Here is a 19,504-nt window from a genome sequence, read left to right on the forward strand (position 1 = left end):
AAGTTCGTCTTTAGACATAGTCTTAAGACGATCACAACCAGGGTAGTCAGGATGCTCTACCCTCTAGACATGAAGCATATTGGATACAATATCTGATGTGACCACTATGCGCGTACCTCGAACGCGAGTAACAAAAAGAGGTATTGAATAATCAAATCCATGCATATAGGAGTAAAACTCTTGGATCAGCACGGATGGACAGGTGATCAAGACGTCACATAGTGACTCCCATTCCCTACTATAGATGACAGTGGGAAGGTCAATGTCATAGAAGTTTGACAAAATGACTTAGTGTTTCGAATGAACGTCTCATCTAGAGAAGTTATCAAAGAAGTCCGTTTCGGCCTTTTCATCCCAAAACCGGATGTGTAAGGGAGTAGGATCAGAAGAAGAGGTAGATGCCCCGGAAGAAAGAGGGTTCTGAGATGGAATAGACTTACGTTTTGGTGCCATGATGCACTAATGTAAACTAGAGAGTGAGGGGGAGGGGGGGAGAAACACTCAGAAAAGTCCCAAAACAGTTCAAATATATAAGAATATATAGAATGTAAAGGACGTATGCATGAAAATGCATTAGCATGTAACATGCAATAGTAATTGTATCATAGGCTCAACCCAATTTAATCCTACCAGCACACAATCAATTTAACATATATAACACATATCTAAATGCATGAAAATATAGTTATAATGCACATGAGATGCAATGCATGAAGTTTTAAGATCACATAAGCATAACCTAACCCAAAAATTTCACCAAAACTTCATCAATTTTGAAAAACCCCAAATTTTAAAAAATATCTCAAAACCTAGGTCAGAATGCATGAACATGTATGATGAAAGACAAGAAAAGAGATCATATATATGAAAATGCAAGCAACCAATCAAGGAAAGAGTAGGGAAGATGAAGTGGTTAAGTTGAGAGTGTTTGGGAGTGAGAGAGATGAGAAACTGTCGAGAGAGATCGAAGAAATGAGATTAGAAACCGCGATGCACATATATATAGAAACCTCATAAAGCTCAATCGATCGAGATGTATCGAGGAGCTATCAAGATTTGAAACACGTCTCCTAGCTGTCGAGCTAGCTATCAAGGATCTATCAAGGATTAAACAATAGTATTCTTCATAAAGAAGCTCAATGGATCGAGGTAGCTGTCAAGGGGATAGAAAGTTTCTTGATCGATCCACCTAGCTATCAAGAGTAGTCGAGATTGCGATTACAAGCAATTGAAGAGCTCGATAGATAAGCTAGGTATCGAAAGGTGTCAAGGAGTTATCAAGATTGCCATAAAAATAGTTTTTCAAGAAAGGAAAAGCACAGACATGAATGCAATCAAACATGCAACTCAACCAAAGATCCAAACATCATTTTGATCTCTTAAAATCATCTCTCAACAAGAAAAATGTTAAGCACATAGATCCCAAAACACACACACACACAAAATAAGTCTAATCAATTTTATATTTCAAAAATAAGTTAAGATAGTTTAGTGAGCATACATTAACACATATAAACCTTGTGATGGCTAAATCACATTGTATCTGCACATGTATCAAGAGTAGCAAAGAGTATTGCATGTTGTGTGTGAAAAATATCGCAAGATTGCATAAGCGTCTACATGTTATGATGATTTGAGATATGAGAAAATCACTTTAACTCACACACAATCATAACTGATTGATGAGGATTATCACCTTCGAGGTACATCTTATAACTCCCACATCTCCTAGAATACATACTTGCAATCATATATAAAGCATTTTTATTCTTTTTGCTTGTTATTTTCTTTGCATATTTTTCTTTTTGAGCAAATCATGTATGGGCATATAAGAGAGAGAAAAGAAATATACCCTATTATATTAAGCATTTTGACATTCCACTTTTGCTATGCCGAAGCATACAAATGTCATTTTATGATTGGCGAGCAACAGTGATGAGATGGTTATTTATGCCTTTTTCTTAGGATTTTCTAGTCCTTCCAGTCAAAAAGAGTGATACGAGTATTAAGTATAAAAGATCACTTAATTTTACTCATTACAAACACGAGCCACAAAGCTCACTTGCTTAGTTGTGCATAGAGATGCTCATCTAAATTACAAAAAATACAAATTTTAGAAAACTTTGTTTCAATGGCCATCCAAGGTAAACAAGTACCAATGTACACACACACACACACACTATTTTTGTAATTTTCAATTTTTATTTTTATTTTTATATAAAAAACAAAATAAACCACAAATAAAAAGAAAAACAAATTAAACAAAGCAATGCATAAAACAAGACTGACTCAAAACAATAAAGCAAAACACACAATTAATGCAAAACAAAAAATAAAAAATAAAACGAAAGGGAGAGAGAAAAAGTGACAGCATCACTTTGTGCCCTTTTCCTTCCACACTTTGGAAGAGTCTTTCCTTTGAGTGGATCCTTGAACCGGAGGTAAGGGGGAAGAATTGAAACCGTTCAAGTTTGAAAAGAACATGAGGGCTTTGAGAAGGTCTATAAGAGGAGTGAAAGAGGATGGAAGTTGATTCTGATCTCCTGACGTGATCATGCTATTGCTCTTTTGAGTGATTAACCACTTGTAGCAATTAGGTCGAGTATGTTCAGCTGCTTCACAGTGATGATAGAAATGCTGCTTTTTCTGTTTTGGCTTTTGAGAGTTTCCCTTCTTAGCCCTAGGGTTTTTAACTTCTTTCTTATCTTGCTTAGGGGGTGCTCCTAAGATAGATTTACCTTTGTCCATGTTCTCACTAGCTAAGTCAGTTTGACATTAGTGTTCTCAATTTCAAAATTATTAGCAGGAGGAACAAAAATAGTAGTACTAGTAGAAGCAATATTAGGAGAAGAGAAATCATACCCTAGACCAGTTCGATCGGAAGCAGATTTCTGAAGACTTAGCATCTCATCGAGCTTAGCACTTGAAGTTCTTTCCAGCTGAGCTCCGACTTGGAATAGTTTTACCTCAAGCTTCTTGATCTTCTCAGCGAAGTAGTTATTCTCAAACCTTAGTGCTCCAATAGTCTAATTGGCTTCATCAAACTTTGTAGAGATTGCTTCTCGCTCCAGCTCCACATCACTAAGCTTCTTGGTGGTCAACTTATATAACTTCTCATGCTTTTCTAAGACATTGTATAACTTTGCATAGGTTGTGAATGTCATCTTGTTCATCCATCTTCTTAAACTTGGAGTCCACTAATTTCTCTTCTTCATCCACATCTTCAACAATCCCATCAGTAGGATTGACAATGGCAGTGAAGGCATTCAGAATTCCATCATCCTCATTATTGGAATCATCCTCAGGCTCAGTGTCACTCAACATAGCAGCGAATGCCTTACTCTTCCCAATGGTCTTGAGATATATAGGGCATTCTAGTTTCATATGACTGAAACCTTAACACCTAAAGCACTTTGGTCCTGAGGGAACAGTATACTAACCGCTATCCCTAGCATCCTTCTTCCCTTTGTCTTGGCTTTTAGACTAAGAAGAACTTAACTGTCTACAGTCCTTGTCGAAGCCCTTTGCATTGACATTCTTCATGAACTTTTTGAATTGCCTGGTGATATATGATTTCATCTTAGAATCTTCATCATAAGAAGACTCATCAGTATCACTGCTCTTGGCCTTCAATGCCATGCTCTTACTCAATTTCCTGATCCTTGTCAAACCCAACTCATAGGTTTGTAGATTTCCAACCAACTTTGTCAAAGAAATTTTGTCAATATCCTTTGATTCCTCAATCGCAGTGATCTTGGCATGGAATCTCTCGAGTAGAGATCTGAGCACCTTTCTCACAATCTTGGGTTCAAACATGGTTTCCCCAAGATTGAAAGCTAAGCTCACTATGTCCTTGAGCTTGGCATAGAACTCATCAAATGACTCATCCTTCTCCATCTTAATCTCTTCGAAGTTAGTAGTGAGCCTCCGAAGCTTCGATTCTTTGGCAGCCTTGGTTCCTTCATAGGTTGTTTGGAGAATGGTCCATGCTTCCTTTACAGTTTCAGTAGAGGATATTTTCTTGAATTCCTCATTAATGACTGTACTAAACAAAGCATTCAATGCCCTGCGGTTGAAATTTGCCTCCTTGATCTTAGCATCATCCCAATCGGTCGGTGCTTTGGCTTGGTTTAGCCTATCTTAATAGCTTGCCACACTTTCTCATTTAAAGATTGTAAGAAAGCTTTAATGCGTACTTTTCAGTATGCATAGTTAGTACCATCAAATAAAGGAGGTATAATGAGAGACTATCCTCTATCCATGACAAACAGGAGTCAATGGATCACACAGAAAAGATTAACTCTAATTAGAGTGTGCCTGCTCTAATACCATTTGATAGGCTAAAAACGTATTAACTCGTTGTGATAAATTAATTTATTAATTAGCCAAATTTATTAATTAATCAAATTAACATGCAAAGTGCGTGGTAGCACAAACAAATCACCAATTAAACTATGTATGCAGCGGAAATTAAATTGAGATGGTGATTTGTTTATGAATGGGGAAAACCTACACGGCAAAAACCCCACTGGGTGATTTTAAGGTCACCACTCCCGAGAATTTACTATTATCAAAACAAGCAGTTATAAGTAAAGGAATCTTAGTACTTTATACCAATCTACAATTGAACCATTTCCCCAAAATAGACTTGTTCTGTAATGATAATCTCTCCTTTCAATGCATGGCTCCTAATATGTGACTAACCAATTGTGCGGATCCCAGTACTCGACTTCAATCACCAACTAGAGAAGGTTGTTGGCTACAAAGTTCTTTTGTTTATCACACAATGAAGATCGTGAAGTTGCTTAGTCACAAAACCCTACGGTGTACAAAACACAGCAACTTCTTGAAGAGAATGAAGAACTAGGGCAAACTAGATTTCCGATTACATTCTTCTTCACACTTGTGCAATTTGCTCTTGTGCAATTATGCATAACCTTTTATGGCCCTTAAAATAATCCTTATATATGTTTAGAGTTGTGAAAAAAGAAAGCCTAAATACATACTCAATTAGATGAAAACATAACTAAGAAATCTGTTTTTCATAAACCTCGACAGATACCTATTTGTCGAGCAGCTGTCGAGCCTCGAGTTGAAACAACTCTCTTTAAATCTCGATAGATGCTAGTTGTCGAGCTTTAATGAGTAGCACTTTCACACTTGATTATTGGACAGACTTGCATGGTTTTAACACTTGAACTTGAAACCTTATTTCTTGAAGCATCAAACACATCCTAGATCTACCCAATTACACGTAAAATACGTTTTGTCAAAGGATTAACCAATTACATAAAATAATGACATATGTTCCTAACAAGTGAAACAGATATGCCCTAACATAAGTGGCAATTAATTTATGAAGATAATGACTTGGCCCTATGGGAAGGTTATTATTTTTATGATTTAATTGGAATAAAATAGTGAATGTAGCATTAAGATGAGATTTTTCCTAGGTCCATAGGTATGGAAAATTTGATTCTTAGTGTTTATATTTACTAGTTTATGAATAAAGTTTTATATTAATTTCATTCATGATGAGCCTCTGCCCATAGGAAGGTCGAATTTACTACTAAATTGACATTGGTTAATTTAGAATTAAAGTTTAAGTTTCATAGCATTAAAGTTTATTTTCTTTGGGTTTGTGGATCTATGTTTTGGTACTCATGTGGATAAATCACCCATCTCATTGAGTAAAATATGTTGAAATGAGAAATTAAGTATGAGGGTGGAAGTGATCTAATTGCTCGAGAGTAAAAACTTGGGAATTTATTCCTTTAAGGTAAAGGTTTTGTGAAAGCTATTTATATTAGTTTATAAGATCCATTAAGGTTTGACTCCCGATAAAAGTTTTATATTGCAAAAGTTAGGCATATAGGCATCCCACTAATGGTATATAAAAGTTCACCAACATTGTTGTGTCATTTGGTTTTATTGGCCACATTGTTAATTAGAGTGTATACCTTAAGATCAGTGGGAGTAAATGCATTGATTCTACACATAAATATGAATGGCATACTATTTGGAAGTAGTGATTTGATTTTGTCATGTAAGATATCTTATATGTTATGAAGCTATAAGACAGGCATTATGGATAGGTCTTAAAGTTGTCAATTTTATGATGAGACCTTTAAAGATTTTAAAGATAACTCGGCTATAATTTTCTTCTCTAAGGACAATGATTGTGAAAGCCGAAATAAACATATCGTAATAAAGTAAATCAGTCTAATAGAGAATTTTAAGAAACTAAAAGTGTCTATTGAGTTAAAATTATTGAGCTAATGTATATTAATTTCATAACTAAAGGTTTGCCGACAAAGCAGTGTAAAATTCTTTTGGACATATGGTGATAGGCTAAGAATGTATTGACCCCTTAGATAAATTAACCAATTAATTAGCCAAGTGAATTAATTAGATTCAATTACATGTAATAAGCGTGGTAGCACAAACAAATCACCAACTAAGTTAAATGTAGCGGAAAATAAATTTGACGTAGGTGATTTGTTTACGAATGGGAAAAACCACTGAGGCAAAACCCTACCGGGTGAATTTAAGGTCACCACTCCCGAGAATCCACTATTATCAAAACAAACGGTTACGAGTAAAGGAATCCTAGTACCTTGTATCAATCTATAGTTGAACCCTTACCCTAATACAAAATTAGACTTGTAATGTAGTGACAATTTCTCCTTTCAATGTACGGCTCCAAGTACGTGACTAACCAATCAATGCATGGATCCCAGTACGTGACTAACACACCTACTTGTAAAAGATATTGGTTGCAAAGTTCTTCATTCCATCCACACGATGAAGATCAAGAAACTCCTTAGTTACAAAACTCTATGGCGTACAAACGCAGTAGCTTCTTCAAGAGAAAGATGAATTAGGGCAAATTATCTCCGGTCACAATATGAATGCAACAACAATTGCAACAACCTTTGCATCAAGTTGCATCACCTTTAACAGCTCTTAAAATAATCATTATATATGTCTACGGTTGTGAAAAAAGAAAACCTAAACACATATCTTGGATATACGTGAAAAACAAATTTGGAAATCTGAATTTCGTAATCCTTGATAGATACAACTATCGAGCTATCTGTCGAGATTTAATGAACAACACTTCTTCACTTGATTCTTGAACAGATTTGCATGGCTTCAATATTTGAACTTGAACTCTTGTTCCTTGAAGTATTAAACACATCTTAGATCTACCCAATTACAAGTAAAGTGTGTTTTGTCAAAGGATTAGCCAATTCTATATGATATATGTTCTTAACATGTTCCACGTATGTCCTAACATATGAAACTTGTTAGCTCATTTGGTGTTTGATTTCTCTCTAATTATTATATGTTTTAAACACATATTTTGTTAGTTTTGGAGGAGAAAATATATGAATTTTATTTTGTGCACATAAAGTATATTTATTAAGTTAGATATATCTATGGAGATATATAAGGATGATATATCTATGGGGATGTATAAGAAAGGACTCGAATGGCTAATAGGTAGTCCATTCATAAAGAATTAATGGCTCATAAAGCACTCACGTAAGGATTACCATACATTATAATTCATGGAAGGAAGTACTCATTATAATTAAGGGTATGACCATTATGATTCATGTATTGGATTCTTTCTATGAGTGGGAGTATTTTATAACTAGTTGATATGAGTAATATCATGGCTATGTTAAAGTTAATATCATTTATCAAGTAATTCAAATGTCAAGTGGGCCAAGTGGGAGAATGTAAGATTTTAAGAAAATTTTATGTGGCCCATGTTTAAATGATAAATGAAAACTCATGTCTTAAGGATTTTATTTGTGAAAAACATTATGGTGAATAACAATTTATAAGAAACCCTCAATTGGTATAACCCCTTTGGTTAATAAACAACTTGAAGTTACAAGTTTTAAACTCCTTGATGGAAGGAGGTTATGGAATAAATCTTAAGGTCCCTACTCTAGCCTATATATATAGCCTGTCTCCATCAAAAGGATAAATGTAAGGTAAAGGTCATAGACTAGAAGATACCTTTTATAAACACTATCATCATATAGTGAGTCTTCTTTACTCCAAACACTTAAACAACTATAGTTGGAGGTATGTTTATGTTTCTTTTGTTTCCGCTGCACTCTAAATTTTATCTTTCACTCTATAACAGATTTTCCATATTCATTTGACAATACTACATATGGCCTCTTGATAAATAGATTTCAGCAGTATCCCTTAATGGGTAAATACAATTGACAAGAATAGAGATAGCCATTCTATAACTTTACAAGCACATAATTACATATAGACCAGATTCAATTTCAAGTAATATGCACTTGATTCTGAAACAAGGAAACCATTCAGCTTGCCTAGAGTTTATTAAATCCATTTGGGAGTTCAGAAACGACAACTCTCTAATTTTTCTAGGCTTATAATATAGACCCATTAAACAGAACCTAGAGCTTTAAAATTAACTTCTTATGAAAACAAAAAAACTTCATTCCCTATGCCACTTAATACACCCAAATAACAGTCACATGAACATTAATCAGTAACCATAAACTAAAAGCCTAAACCCAAAACCCTAAAAATGACAACACTTTCAAAATCACTAGCTCATATAGAATTAAAAAAGCAAACCCACCAACAAATTAACAGAAACCATAACCACAAAATACCACATCAGCATCAAATTTGAGAAACCAATACAATGAAGAATCATAAAATCACAACTAAGCTGTGCACAATAACTAAGCAAAACCCTAAAAGTAAAAAGATTCATGAATCAAAAAATTGAGACTAGAAAACAACAACTAGTACTCATCCTTCTGGATTTCCTTTGGATTTCGCATCTACAGCAGGGCAGACAAGGTAAGCTAAAATAGAACATGTGCATAAAAACAAATCCAACAAAGAGATTATGCAAAACACGTGCCATTAAGTGATATCTCTATAAAAGAAAATTACTACAATATATCATGACCTTTGAAAGTAGATACAACTTAAACTCACCCAAATTGGGTTTGTCTCATTGGCTAATTCCCAGTCCCAACACTTCTCAGTTTTTGTAGTCTTTCTTCATTTTCTTTTCACCCTAGTCAAAAGTAAAGTAACACACTCAAAACCATACTGAGAAAAGTACAATGCCTAGAATTGGGAATGCTAATTCGTAAGATCCCATCTCAAAAACACCACTCAATTATCCAGGAAAAGAATGAGCTAAAATTGTATTCTTAAGAAATGCCCATAGTTGAATTAAAAATAGTATTCTTAAGAGAAACACACCATTTGGAGAACACCATTTTTGGTTCCACCTATGCCATTTGATATAAAAAATCATCCCCATTTTCTTCTCCTCACTGGTTCCTTGATTAGTCTCACCTTGCTTGAAAAGAACACAAGCAAATACTAATATGAAAATCATTTAACTATAAAGAGATGTAGATGTTAACGGTATTGAATCGAAGTATAGTACCATCTCCAGTCCCATAGTTAGAAGGATGAGTTCGAGCTCGTTGTGGCCTTCGCGTCGATCCTCAACCAGCACAATTTGCTCACCCTATATTTCCTCAATGTGTGAAGCCTCTGGTGGGGGGTTAGGTATCTCTGTTTGGATGAACTCGATTTGCACAAACTCAGGGGGGGGGGGGGGGTAGCACCAGGGGTTGCCTAGGAGTGGGCATGAATCTCATCTCATCTCTACCATGTACATCTGTGGAGGTTGTGCCAATGGTCAGTGGGGGAGACGTACGGGTGGTGGGTAGGGGAGATGTAATAAAGGATGTGGGTGGGCAAGTATCATCATGGACCATGGATAGGGACTGAGATATGTCCCCATAGGCAAACCTATGGGATGGACCCGCATCATCATGTGACGCGGATGGCAGTGGACTAGTCGCATCGCAACCCATGTCATAACTAGTGTTCAAACACATCTCATCTACTGATTAACTTGCCTCCTCCATGGTGTGGTCATGCATAGGTGTATGATGTTGACCAGATTAACGGTCTCCACACCCTCGACATCCACCTACTCATCGACCATGCCCTGTAGTAGGTTCATTCGTGTTGCCCATAGCACGTGCATTGTCCAAGGTCAACCGACCGATCACTTCAATAGCTTTCAAGGCATCCATACAATCGATATGGATCTCAAAACCTGGTTCGCACTTTGCCAGAATCTTCAAATGTGATTCAACCTTTCACAAGAATACAATAGTAGTGTTAGTATGTTGAACTAAACTATGCAAAACGATGTACATTTTTAACAGAAGAGCCTTTGTAAACTTACCAAAGTGTCCCAATCTAAGGTCTATCTTGTAATATGGCATCGAGTGTGGGGACAAAACCATACCATATACTCTTCATTGTAGCTTATCTCCCCATGAAAGAGTGGTGCATCGGCAATTGTGGCGTGCGCAGCCCATTTAGCAATATGTGTGCATGTTCTACAGCCCAGTTTTTGTCTTACTTGCCTTGGAGTGTTATTTTGTGAAGCTCAAGTGAAGTATTGACATCGACCGGTATGCCTTACTTCATCCCAAACTGTTAGAGAACACGTTCGGAGTGATGGCCTTCAACCACCCAAAAATGTATAAACGACACGATAGACCTTCATATGTGTTGGTTTGCTGTACAACATGTGGACAGGGAACCTAACACAAACTTGTATGGCTCCTAGACAATCTGTAATGATCCAACATATGCAAACAACTGTATTACAATATAATTAGAAAAAAGATGTAAAATAATACATAATACAAAGATATATCTCTATTCTAAAAAGTTTAACTCCAAAATAAAAAATGCTTAGTCATGCTAAAACGAATTGTAAGTAGAACAACTATATGCCAAAGCGGTTCCCAACAAAGGCACGATACCTAATTTGGCTGTAGTAAAGCAAGCGATACGATAGGCGCATAGAACGTGCGTTGTATGTTTAGTTGTGCACTTAGCCCCTTTCCATCTAGCAAACAACACAGACATAACCTTCATATTAGTTACTTACGTAATCCCCATGTGAAAAATTTAATGTGGAAATGTAAAATAATAACTATCTAAGATCCTACATACCTAATAGCAAGTGGTCCTAGGGGCAATGCTTGGTGTGGATGTATCATCACAGGACATATGTGTGGAAACCTAGCCTATGCCCACAATTGCACAAATAGCAATATACCGCCAATCTACTTGACTGTCTTCTCTGATGCTTTATAGAGGTGTCTATATAGCCTACTTAGTGAACAAGTGTTAATTTTTTTACACACTATTGGGCATGATGTGAGGTTTCGAGTTATTGGTGGGAGGTTTCGTAGATCAGTTGAGACAGTGCACCGATACTTTAGGCATGTCCTTAGAGCAATTTTGCAATTATACAAACACATGATTAGAGAGCCTGACAAAGATACACCTTTGGAGATAAGAAATAGCAGCAGGTTTAACTCCTATTTCAAGGTAAATTCCAAAGGCTTTCATTTTCCTTTTATATATATATGTATGTATGTATGTATGTATGTATAAAGATATGAGATAAATGTAACTTATATTGGTTGTAATTAGGATTGTGTGGGAGCTTTTGATGGAACTCATGTTCGTCCATTTGTTCCAATTCAAATACAAGGAAGGTTTCGCGGCTGAAATGATGGAACAACACAAAATGTCCTCGCTACTGCTACCTTTGACTTAAAATTCACTTATGTATTAGCAGGTTGGGAAGGATGTGCACATGATTCACTTGTCTTAAATGACGCACTCTCCAAGCCAAGGGGATTAAAAATTCTTGAAGGATTATAGGAATAGAAAGTGATTTTATTATGGATAATAGCTTTTGGAGTGATTTCTTTTCATTTTGACTATGAACGTGTATGTAAATATTATCTTGGTGATGCTGGTTATGGAGTTCAAAATGCAATTATGTTTGGATGAAAAGAGGTGAGGGTAGAGGATGCTATAGATTAAAAGAAGGGCCTCTATTTTCCTATTCTCTACCTCTGTTCCGGACATACTCTCCTAAGCCATTCATAAACTTGCATAACATGTGAAATCCATACCAATTGCAAGTCTAATGGCACATATTTTTGTAAATATATATATATATATATATATATATATATATATATTTATATATATATATTTTAATAAAAATGGTTGATGTTTTGTTATGATTGGTGCATGATAAAATTAGCGTCGTCGATAAGACCAATTGAAAAATAACTTTACTCTAATTACAACTTACCACTTTAACAAGTTGTGAAGAGTTATGTCCTTAAATTTACTCTTTAAGGGACACCACAACCTCTTTATGGGGAAATCACAACTCTACTATGTCCTACAACAACATAAAACAAAGGCATATGTTGCATGACCAACTTAAGCTCCATTTGAGTAGTTGGTATTTGGTGTCTTTGTTACACACGTAACTATATTCATATGGGAGTGGATCCCACACATGTGAGTGTCATTACATGTGTAACGGTGACGTAAAATCTTTTTTCCCATTTGTAGCTCTCCAAAATGTTTGGTTATGGAAAATTTATCATGGACTTGTTATTAGAACGCCCTATTTCAAATTAAAACCCAAAGGTTGAACTTGACCTTCTCATGAACACAATACTGTTATTGCTTGGTGTCACTTAAACACAATTCTTTGAAGTATTATTGTAACTCAACTAACACCTCTTAATTTTTTCAACAGGGATGACCACGATTCAAATCTCTAAATCCCTTCTACCCCATCTATCGAATTATTAAAAAAAATTAAAAAAATAAAGTTATAAGTAAAAGGGAAATCTTTCAATCTGGTGGCTAGCTTGAAGCTCATTATTAGTACAAAAATTGAGCCCACCTATCTAACGATCGGACAATTGAACGGGTCAAGTCCGGATCATACAGTACTTTAACCCGAAAATTTTCATTGCCTACTTTGCCTTCAAAACATTCTCAAAATTCCTAGTTGTACCACTATACATTGGAATTCAATTTGGCGCGGATTCCATTTGTCCCAAAATTTCCATTTCCGCTCCCAAAGTCTCAGGTCAGCTTCCTCTAACTCTCTCCATCCCTTTTAACTGTTTGGTTCCCGAGAAAACGTAGAATTTTTTTTTTTAAAATTTTTTTTTGGGGATAAAACTAAACTTCTTTTTATGCTACTCAACACCTTGGCTTTTACACTTCCACTGTTGTTTGTCTGTTTTGCTTTCTTAATCTTTTCTACCTTTTCTTCTATTTTCTTGCCAACCAAACAGAGGGCTAAGGGAAACTCCGTTTGTATGCTGAGAATTTTTATGAACAAAAAGACCCAAAGCAATCACCCAGTTGTCAATTGTGGGATTTTCAGCCCTAACCGTGTCTTAACTATAATCATCTACATTTTGTTTATTTGAGAATTATTCATTTCTTTAGTAATATAGTAATTGAGAAAAACAATGACGTTCAATTAAACAATCCTAGGAATGTTGTCTGGTTGTGTTTAGTTGAGGTGATTTACAAATAATACTAGATGAGTGGCTTTTGCACCAAGGTGCTTTTTATAAAAAAGAAAAAAAAAAAAAAAATATATATATATATATATTTGTTAATTTATGGTTGAAATTCAAAATATAGTGTTGGGTTTGTCATTTGTGAAGCATATGGTATGCACCAATTTACTTTTTCTATCTCTTTGTTATGTTGCTAGTAACACATGGATTTGGAAAGAGAAGGCGGGATAAATGGTGGGTTTTGAAGCCATGATCTCAACCTCCCTCATGTAATTATAGGGGAAGATGTGCTTAAGTCCAATTGATTAATATTCATATATTAGCATGCATTCAAAGATGAAATTCATTCCACTTATATTGTTGGATTACTGATTCTATATAAAATATGTCGATTGTTTTTAATCATAATCTTAACACTAAGCTAGAAACTGTAAGAAATATGAAGCTATGTGAAAAAGATTATTCACTTCAAGGTCCCTTAATATTTTAGCTCATCCAGGTAGCAAAGAGATTTTAAATTTCATTAGATGTCTAGAGTGGTGGAATTATGCAACATATGTTTAAATTTTTTTGGCAATCTCGTAGCTCTCTGCTTTTGAGGGTAGTAACCTTGAATTAGGATGTTTGTTTTTGAAATAGTCAGCATCCAAAAAATCAATTTGTTAATGCATATTTAAGTATTCACATTGCATATGATAAATATTGATACATACACTAACATGCTGTGTGTGTGTGTCCTCTGTTGGATTGTCTCCAATCTTTGGCAAAGAAGTGAGAGCAGAAGCAAAAAGACAGAGATATGAAGTTCAAGGCGTTCCTCACAGAAAATGGTGTGAATCTTTTAGAAAAGAGGTTCCTACCAGCCCTAGACAAGATGGGGAAGATCTGTCACCTGTACCTCACCAGAGACCACACAATGTTTCTACACAACCTCCTCAATGGCGACGGAATTCAATCTGTTGCCCAGTTTCGTAAAGAAGCTCTTTTTGATGACTACCGCATCTCTAGCCAGAATGAGGACCGCATTGCCTTTGCCATTGACATTTCACTTCTCCAAAGGGCTGTTCGTAGCAGTGTCAGCATTTGTACAGAATTTGGAAGTGGGCCCACTCAGAATCGTCTCCAGATTAAATTGGTGAAGAAACTACCTCCAAATTGTACTCAACCAATGCCTTTCCTTACCTTTGAAACCAAGGGCTATAAATCTGCGGTCATTCAAGATGTACCAATCTCTAAACCTTTTTCTAGAGCTCAAGTTATTGAGCTTCAAACTGCTCTTGATATGGCTCAAGATCTGCCTCAGACTCTGGTTCAGGTTCCAGATTTGAATCAGCTGCAGAACTTTGTGGATAGGCTGAAGCATGTTGGTGATTTGCTCAATGTTTCTATTAGCAAATATGGGGATCTACTTGTACAGATTTCGACAACATTAATCACAGTTGGTGCTGAGTTTCAGAAATTGTTGGTCATAGGAGAGCAAGCAGATGCACCAGCTGAAGATAGAAATCTGAGTGCTCAGACCCGTTCAGCAAGGGCAATTTTGAGGGGAGATGCTCAATCTGTGCAAGTGAGTGTCAAGCACTTTGCAAAGAGCCTTCAGTGTCACTTGGCCAAGCCAGACTGTGCTTTCTATGGTATTGCTCCACAGGGTGCTTGCTTGACAGTGATATTTCAGTTCTTCATTCCTGGTTCTCGTCAGACTGATAAATCAATTAGTCTGCATTGCAGGCTTCCTGTTCTTGACCCAGGGTCAAGTTGAAGGCCAATGAGTTTGCCATCAGTGGTTGGCTTTGGAGTATAATGGCCTGTATGAAATGTATTGACTGACTGTGATTCACAGTTACTGGGCTCCGTATGCATTTGTTGTACTCTGGTGTCAACATTTTGTATTTGCAGTTGCTTTTTCTTAATATCTCTTCCTTTAGGTGCTGGTTAGTATATGTGTTGGATCATGAGAGAGTAAAATCACAAGAAAATGTTAACATTAGTTAATGTAAATGAAAGAAGTATACCTTAATGGCTTGTTTGGATGTTAAAAAAAAGGAGGGAGAGTAGAGTAGAGGGAAGGAGAGTAATTTAATCACCTTGTTTGGAAGTTTTTTAAGAAAGGAGGGGGAGGAGTTTGGAGGGATTTGGAGGGGTTTCAATTACCTCCAACCCCTCATTTTTAATTCTCCCAAATTGGAGAGATTTGGAGGAAGAGTAGAGCACATAAATTATTAAATATGTAAATTACCTAATTTACCCTTATTATATTAAAAAAATTACAAGGTATTTTAACGTAAAAAAAAAAAAAAAAAAAAAAAAAAAAATCTGTAACCCACCAGCTCTCTCATTTCTCTCAAGCTCTCTCGTTCTCTCAGCTCTGTAACCCACAAATTTCTCTCAAGCTCTCTCAGCTCACGCTGACTCTCTGTCTCTCTTTCATGACTACTTCACTCTTGGACTATCTTTCACTCTTCTCTCTCATGTCTCGCATTCTCTCACAAAGGTATACTCTGTTTTAATTTCTATTTCATGGGTTTCTTTTATGTTGAATCAAATAACTATGTTCTTAAAATTGTGATTTTATTGGGTAATTTCTTATTAATTTTGATTTTATGGGGTAATAACATGTTATTTGTGGGTGGACTTCGGATTTGAGGGCTTTTCTTCTTAAATTTTAAAGTTTCAAAGTATTGCTCACAATGTGTTTGATAAAATGCTTGAGTGAGTCTAGATTGTGAACTTGCATAAATTTGTATATTTTGGCTTTATATGGATCTGTGTTTCTTGTTTATTTTTATTGGGTAATTTCTTGTTTTTTGTGAATGGGTTTTTGATTTGGGTAATTTCTTGTTTTTTTTTGTGAATGGATTTCTGATTTGGCTCCTCCTAAGCCCCAACCAAAATGGTACTCTCTCAGCTTTGTGATATTCAAGTTTGAACTGGAAAATGGATATGATTTATGTTTTTGGCATTTGGGTTTTGAGAAAACTGTTAGCTTTTAGCTTGAAATCATGTTTGCTTTCATTTTTCCCTATTGTTTGGTTGCTAAGAAAATAATGATGTCTGGTCCTTAAAAATGTCTCCTCAGGAAGAACTCTGGTTCTTGCAATTAGTGCTGCCACTGAGGAACATAGAAAAAGAAAACCGAAATCGAATAATGAAGACAGTCAAAAGAAGCATAGGATTGATAAGGGAAAATCTATTCTTAGTTCTTCTAAGAAACGTAAATCCAGAGCAAATACTGCCAGCCTTGTAACTAGTAAATCACTGCAGAAGCGTAAGTCTACCAACCATGAGGTTTCCACAGCTTTGTCAAAGGAGGATCTTGGAACAAAGAGTTCAAATGCTGAGAGGAAAGATGAGGTTTCATTTTGTTTCCTATTTGTGTGAGTATTTATGTGTACATTTGTTCTATGTCTTTTCCAGAAAAGATTAGAAACCCCTGGACACTTGAAAGCATGGAGAATAAAAATGGTAGTTGCTGCAATTTTTCTGTTGTTTTTGTCTTTGAATATGATTAGTAAATATATTTATTTTGATGCAGAAGCTTCCTCAGGAAGCAACAAACCTATCACATGAGTTAAACAAAAAAGGTCATGTTGATGAAACAATAATCTGTGGAGAAAGTGTTGCCACTGAGACTCTGCAAGTAAATGAATCTCTTCAGCACAAAGTTTGTTAGATTTCTTGTATTAGCGTCTTAAATATAGGCTATGCGGGTCAATTGTGAATATCATGACATATTTTTGTATTTCTTATATGTCTACATGCAGGTTGATTGGGTTCTGGGGTGTCGAGTTCAAGGCAATTACACGAGCCTTTCACATCACTTATCTGTGAATGTACTTGATGACCTACGTTCTGAGGACTTACTAATTTCAGAAAATCAAAACAGACTCTCAGAAGAAAATTTTGCTTGCGATACTGATTTAGATGTAGTAGTTGCTGAAAATCATACTGAGGGTTGTCAGAATATTGATAAGAGTTTTGACAGGGAAGAAAGGATGAAGAATGAAATGAAAGTGGATAAAATACGTGCTGATTTTTTGGCTAGATTAGGATTACTGCTTGACAGTGAGTTTGTTGTGTTTTCTAGTCCACCTGTGGATTTAACTAGCTTGTTGGAGGCTGATGTCGTTGGGCTGTTTGTAAGTAGGCTCTGTACTGCCCCTGTGTTTGTTGTTTAGTTTGTTAATGAATTTCCCTTTCAACCAAAAAAAAAAAAAGAAAGTGGATAAAATACATGTATACAGAAGATCTGCAACCAAAGAATGTAAAAAAGGAAATGCCATGGATCTTTTAAGAAAAGATATCAAGGATTCAGATTCTTGTGCTAGGAATGGTAAAGATCAAGACGAATCTGCTGTAACTACAAAGAATTTTGAAAAGGCAAATGAAAGAATGGTTACGGAGGAGAATATTGATGTCAGTTTGAGAAATCAAGATATTGATGAAGTTCCAAAAATTTATGAAACAGACGTCTCTAATGAAACCAAAGACGATAAAGAAGTGGATTTAGAAAGAAGCTCTGCAGAAAACAAAATTCAGGAAGCCACCCTGGCTGAATCTGCTTGTGTTGATGGAGAGAAGGTATCTTATGAGTTTTTAGTTAAGTGGGCTGGAAAGTCTCATATTCATAATAGTTGGATTTTTGAATCCGAGCTCAAAGTTCTGGCAAAGAGGAAACTTGAAAATTATGTCAGTTAGGCAAGTAATGTTCCAAGACAATTTTAGCTTCTAAAAACCTTTTCAATTGATCATTGAACTGTAAACTCTTGGGATTAATTTTTCTTTGGCACCAGCTTGTGTTTATTTTTAGTTTTTCTTTCTAAAACAAGTCTATTGGCAATTACAGATACGGTCATAGCTCATTGTAACACTGTCCCTTTTTTAGTGGCTTGAAAACTTTGTTTGCTTACATTCATTTTTATGCTTTTCACTTCTTAGTTTTCTGGCATGATGCAATGTCATATGAGGCCTTTGATTCAAAAATTGGCTGTACTACCAATGCTACTGTAGCCTTGGGTCATACTATGCTCCTCCCATGTGGCTTTGTTGAAATTGAACTTTATATGAAATTGAGCTTAGCTACGACGAGAGAGAGGATGAGAGTGAGAGAGGCTGTGACCAAGAGCTCCTGCACTAGCTCCATGGGGTTCAAACTTCGAAGAAAGTTACAAGTTACAACACAGAGTCAGAGATATGTTCAAACTTAAAAAGAAAGTGTGTTGTCAATTAAATTCACGTACTAAGAAAAAATATATATTAAAAATAATAATAATAAATGAAAGAAACACTCAAAATTCAATATTTTGTTGATTTTTTCAATAAACAAACAAACCAAACATTTTTTTCTTATTTTAATTATTATCAATTAAAGATGGTTTTTTTTAGTATAATAAAAAAGTAGAAAAAAAAAATTTAATCATAGACTAATGTTGATTATTTAATTCACATAAAAAAAATTATCAAAAAAAAAATATTCTAACAAATTAATCATAGACCAATGTTGCAAGTCCATTTTCAAATATGGGTAAATTTGTCTATTTTAATAATTTCCTCTCCTCTTCATCCTAATTCTTAAAACATCCAAATAAGGAGAAGGGTTAATTACTATCTTCCCCCTTACTAATTTTAAAAACATCCAAACAAGGTAGAGGGGAATCATTCCCCTATACTCTCCTCCCCTCTACTCTCCAAACTTCCAAACAGGCCATAACAGTTGCGGAGTTTGACTCTTAGCATACCTTTTACATTCTCACTTCAGGTAATCTGGAACTTGATTGCATGTCCAATATAAAACGGTCTCAATTCCAAACTAGTGGACAAGCAATTCATATACAGGATAATTAATTAAAAGTAAACTTGCTGCTTTTAAGTATTGCAGAAGTTAGCCTTTGTTTGACATTCTTTTGTGATAGTAACTATGTAGTCCCACTGAAAATTCTGTCTTGCAGGGACTTAATTGCTCAGAAATATGTTCTTATAAGGTAATAGTACGTCCATTCATATATGAGGTGTTCTAAGGTCCTTCGAATCTAAGG

General features: G+C 35.5%; 2 protein-coding genes across 7 annotated transcripts; both read left to right on the forward strand.

Moving 5' to 3' along the window:
* The first annotated feature begins 12,868 nt into the window (after positions 1–12,868).
* Positions 12,869–15,382, forward strand: LOC115988839. 6 transcript variants are annotated; one of them, XM_031112461.1, is made up of 3 exons: positions 12,869–13,027; positions 13,670–13,741; positions 14,242–15,382. In XM_031112461.1, the coding sequence occupies exon 3, from the start codon at positions 14,272–14,274 to the stop codon at positions 15,229–15,231; it is 960 nt and encodes a 319-aa protein (XP_030968321.1). In that variant the 5' UTR covers positions 12,869–13,027; positions 13,670–13,741; positions 14,242–14,271; the 3' UTR covers positions 15,232–15,382. The 6 variants fall into 6 exon arrangements, with proteins under 6 accessions (XP_030968321.1, XP_030968320.1, XP_030968324.1 ...); XM_031112460.1 differs by having other exon boundaries at positions 14,245–15,382; XM_031112464.1 differs by having other exon boundaries at positions 13,670–13,706; positions 14,245–15,382.
* LOC115990310 (protein CHROMATIN REMODELING 4-like) lies at positions 15,273–18,327 on the forward strand. Its single transcript, XM_031114153.1, has 6 exons — positions 15,273–15,279; positions 15,398–15,403; positions 16,549–16,823; positions 17,005–17,109; positions 17,234–17,491; positions 17,700–18,327. The coding sequence occupies exons 1-6, from the start codon at positions 15,273–15,275 to the stop codon at positions 18,165–18,167; spliced, it is 1,119 nt and encodes a 372-aa protein (XP_030970013.1). The 3' UTR covers positions 18,168–18,327.
* The last annotated feature ends 1,177 nt before the right edge of the window (positions 18,328–19,504 follow it).

This window comes from Quercus lobata, chromosome 5 (genome assembly GCF_001633185.2).
Source record: "Quercus lobata isolate SW786 chromosome 5, ValleyOak3.0 Primary Assembly, whole genome shotgun sequence".
In the NCBI taxonomy this organism is placed as follows: domain Eukaryota; kingdom Viridiplantae; phylum Streptophyta; class Magnoliopsida; order Fagales; family Fagaceae; genus Quercus; species Quercus lobata.

Excerpts from the sequence above, each read along its gene's own strand:
- LOC115988839 (XM_031112461.1), top strand. The coding sequence starts at position 14,272 with ATGAAGTTCAAGGCGTTCCTCACAGAAAATGGTGTGAATCTTTTAGAA.
- LOC115990310 (XM_031114153.1), top strand. Across the intron at positions 16,824-17,004 it reads ATGCTGAGAGGAAAGATGAG|AAGCTTCCTCAGGAAGCAAC; the intron begins GTTTCATTTTGT and ends ATTTTGATGCAG. Across the intron at positions 17,110-17,233 it reads TTGCCACTGAGACTCTGCAA|GTTGATTGGGTTCTGGGGTG; the intron begins GTAAATGAATCT and ends GTCTACATGCAG.